This window comes from Perognathus longimembris, chromosome 11 (genome assembly GCF_023159225.1).
Source record: "Perognathus longimembris pacificus isolate PPM17 chromosome 11, ASM2315922v1, whole genome shotgun sequence".
Lineage (NCBI taxonomy): Eukaryota > Metazoa > Chordata > Mammalia > Rodentia > Heteromyidae > Perognathus > Perognathus longimembris.
The window spans coordinates 41,712,091-41,715,184 of NC_063171.1; the positions used below are offsets into that span (position 1 = coordinate 41,712,091).

At 48.0% G+C, this 3,094-nt stretch overlaps 1 protein-coding gene across 1 annotated transcript; it reads right to left on the minus strand.

The window, feature by feature from the left end:
• Window positions 1–915: 915 nt before the first annotated feature.
• Window positions 916–2,341, minus strand: LOC125360047 (protein S100-A7-like). Its single transcript, XM_048358014.1, has 2 exons — window positions 2,195–2,341; window positions 916–1,074 (listed from the first exon to the last, which is right to left on the minus strand). Exons 1-2 carry the CDS (start codon window positions 2,339–2,341, stop codon window positions 916–918), a joined length of 306 nt encoding a protein of 101 aa, XP_048213971.1.
• Window positions 2,342–3,094: the final 753 nt, after the last annotated feature.

Here is a 3,094-nt window from a genome sequence, read left to right on the forward strand (position 1 = left end):
TCAAAGTAATAAGGTCACAGCCCCTACAATCAGCCTGAATGTCCTTTAGTTAAGACCTTCTTCAGTGATGTCAATTTTTCCCTGTGAGCTGGAGGAATAGCTGGAGCAGGGGAGGGAGCACAGTGAGAGAGACATTGACTCTTTTTCACTGTAGTGCCTGAATAACACAAATCCAGTGAACAGGTCCCCTCCCAGCTGTCATAAAATGAACAGAACCTCATAGGTGTAGCAGTGTGTGTGTGTGTGTGTGTGTGTGTGTGTGTGTGTGTGTGTGTGTGTGCCAGCCAGTACTGGAGCCAGAACACAGAGTCTGGCCATTGTTCCTGAGCTTCTCACTCAAGGCTAGCACCTCTTGAAACACAGGTCCACTTCTAGCTTTTTTGTGGTTAATTGGAGCTAAGATTCTCATGGACCCTCCTGTCTGGGATTGATTCAAATTATGATCCTCACATCTCAGCCCCTGAGTAGAGGGGCTGAGTAAAGTACAGGCATGAGCCACCAGTGCCCAGCTAAGGGCCCTGAGCTTCTTGAAGCTGCTGCAACAATATTTCTGATTCTGTGGCAAAGCACTAGAAATATTCTCAATGAACACCCTCTGTGCAATCGACAAAGCTCATTAGTAGACTTGGCAGGAGGCTTGCACTGGTCCTCACCTTGGAGGCTGTCATGCTGGGTGTTAACAGAGGTGGACAGAAAGTGTGGAGAAAAGGTTCAGTACTTCTGGAGGCCACAGTGAGGGACCCTGCTGGCCCATTTCTGGGTGAATTCTTCTCCACCTCTCCCCTGGTGGGGAGATCTTCACATGAGTCGACAACCAAGATTACCAAGGAGAAAGAGACAATGGGGCAAGTATTTGGTGAGAAGAGACACTTTATTGTTCCTTGTGTTGTTCGGAGGTCCTTGGCTGCATGTAGGTCACTGGCTCCCGCCGGAACCGGGTGTTGCTCCCTGACTCTGCCTGTGGTTGTCTATGGCCATTTTCCCCAGCAGCGACAGTGACTGAGCAAAGTCAAGCTTCTTGTTTGTATCCTTTATTTCAGAGTCATTGGCCCAGAAATCTGTGCCCTTTTCTTCCTGGGAGGACAAAAATGTGCACATGAGGAGCAGTCAGTCCTGAAGAGAAGTCATTCACTGTGCAGTTGCTTCACTGGTCCACAAAGATCACGGAGGAGGACAGGGAGACCAGCCCTTGGGGTTGCAGGGCTGTGGCTGGTGGGGGTGTGCACAGAGGTACTTGAAAAGGATGGTGGGTGACAGTAGTCCCTGGGGTTTTTGAGTGAGATCCTTTGCCTTAAAAATGGGCTTGAAAGGCATGACACACAGGTAGCAGGATCTGACCTGAGGTTTCTAGAGAATGCCTTGAGTGAAGACCTCCAGCTCTTTCCTCTCCTGATCCCAGCCTGTAAGGGAACTTACCACCCTAAATCTACCTCATACACTACCACATTCTCCCCACCACCCCATTCCTTAACCTTCCTGCTCTTTTCTTACTTATTCCAACAAGACCTCTGTTTTGGGTTCCCTGTGTTGGTACCTAGGGGTGCTATCATTTTTGTTTCAAGTCTGCTAATGAGCTTTGCAAATTGTAAGGGGGTTGAGAATATTTCTAGTGCTTTACCACAGAATCAGACACATTGATTCAGCGGCTTCAAGAAGCTCAGGGCCCTTAGCTGGGCACTGGTGGCTCATGCCTGTAATCTAGCTACTTAGGGGCTGAGATCTGAGGGTCAGAGTTTGAATCCAACCCAGACAGGAGAGTCCATGAGAATCTTAGCTCCAGTTAACCACAAAAAAGCTGGAAGTGGAGCTGTGTTTCAAGAGGTGCTAGCCTTGAGTGAAAAGCTCAGGAACAATGGCCAGGCTCTGAGTTCTGGCTCCAGTACTGGCCACACACACAGGAGGCTGCATGTATGAAGTTCTGTACCTTTCATGACAGCTGGAAAGGCATCCATTCACTGACCTCAAGCAACCTTTATAGACCACCTGATACCAACCCTTCACATCCATATGTAACTCTTTTTCATTTCCATCATTTTTCACATATATCCTCTCTTTACATCTGTTTATCAACCCAAGAAATGAAGCACCATCAACCCCCTTTGCAGATGGGAAAACTGAGACCTAGGGGATAAGGATAACTTGTCCAAGATCACAGAACAAAGTGCATCATCAGCCAAGCCCAAGCTCTACTCACATGGGTTTTGAGGAAGTTGGGGAAGTTCTCCTTCATCATGTTCACCATGCCTTGCTCACTAATTATGTGCTCCTCGGCCTCGGCTACATGTTTCTTGAACAGGTTGATCAAATCAATGATGTACTCCTCAAACTGAGTGTTGCTCATGTTTGCTCTAAAAAGCTGAAGGAAGAACAGACAATGACCTGGATTTTTTTTTTTCCTGTCACATGCAGAGTGTGGGTGAGGGCACAAGGGCTGAGGATTGAGGTTAGGAGGGCTAAGTTGGAGCAGAAGGAACTTGTTTTTGTTTTCAGTGTGATAGAATAAATGGCTCAAAAGAGAAAAGAGAAGGCTATGTTTGAGACCTGGGCCCAACCGGGATTGGAGAGAAACAGGGAGAGCTGGGGTCCAACCCCACAAAGGACTGAGATCTGAGATGGGACTGTGAGGAGGCCCAGGCTCCCGAGTCCTTACCTATAGTATTCTCCTCCCTCCCCACTCCTGCAGGTAGCATACATATAGAGAGGCAGGTGTCTACTTACTAGAGCTGAAGAAGTGGCTTGGAGGAGGGAAAGAGTGAGATGTGTGTAACTGGACCAAGAGAAGCCTTTTTATACAACTCAGCCTCAGTGGGGGCTGGGAACACTGGGGAAACTTAGGCCATCAGCTTCCTGGAGCATGGCTCACTGAGAAGGTGGGGACAGGTAGAAACCTGTGCATCATATTTTCAGTGACTTCCTGGGAGATCTTACCTACAGCCCGTATTTCATCCCAGTGAAATTTGGGGCTGGGGCAGCCTGTTGTGTTGTTACAGGTTAGAGAATGGGGAAGAATCCTGGGTTTTTGGACCCCCAATGGGTAGAAGTTTGGACCCTGGGAGGAAGTATCCTTTTTATTTTTCATTCACCTACTACAAAT

Coding starts and splice junctions, on each gene's coding strand:
- LOC125360047 (XM_048358014.1), bottom strand. CDS start 2,341: ATGAGCAACACTCAGTTTGAGGAGTACATCATTGATTTGATCAACCTG. Junction 1,075..2,194: donor CCAACTTCCTCAAAACCCAT/GTGAGTAGAGCT, acceptor TTGTCCTCCCAG/GAAGAAAAGGGCACAGATTT.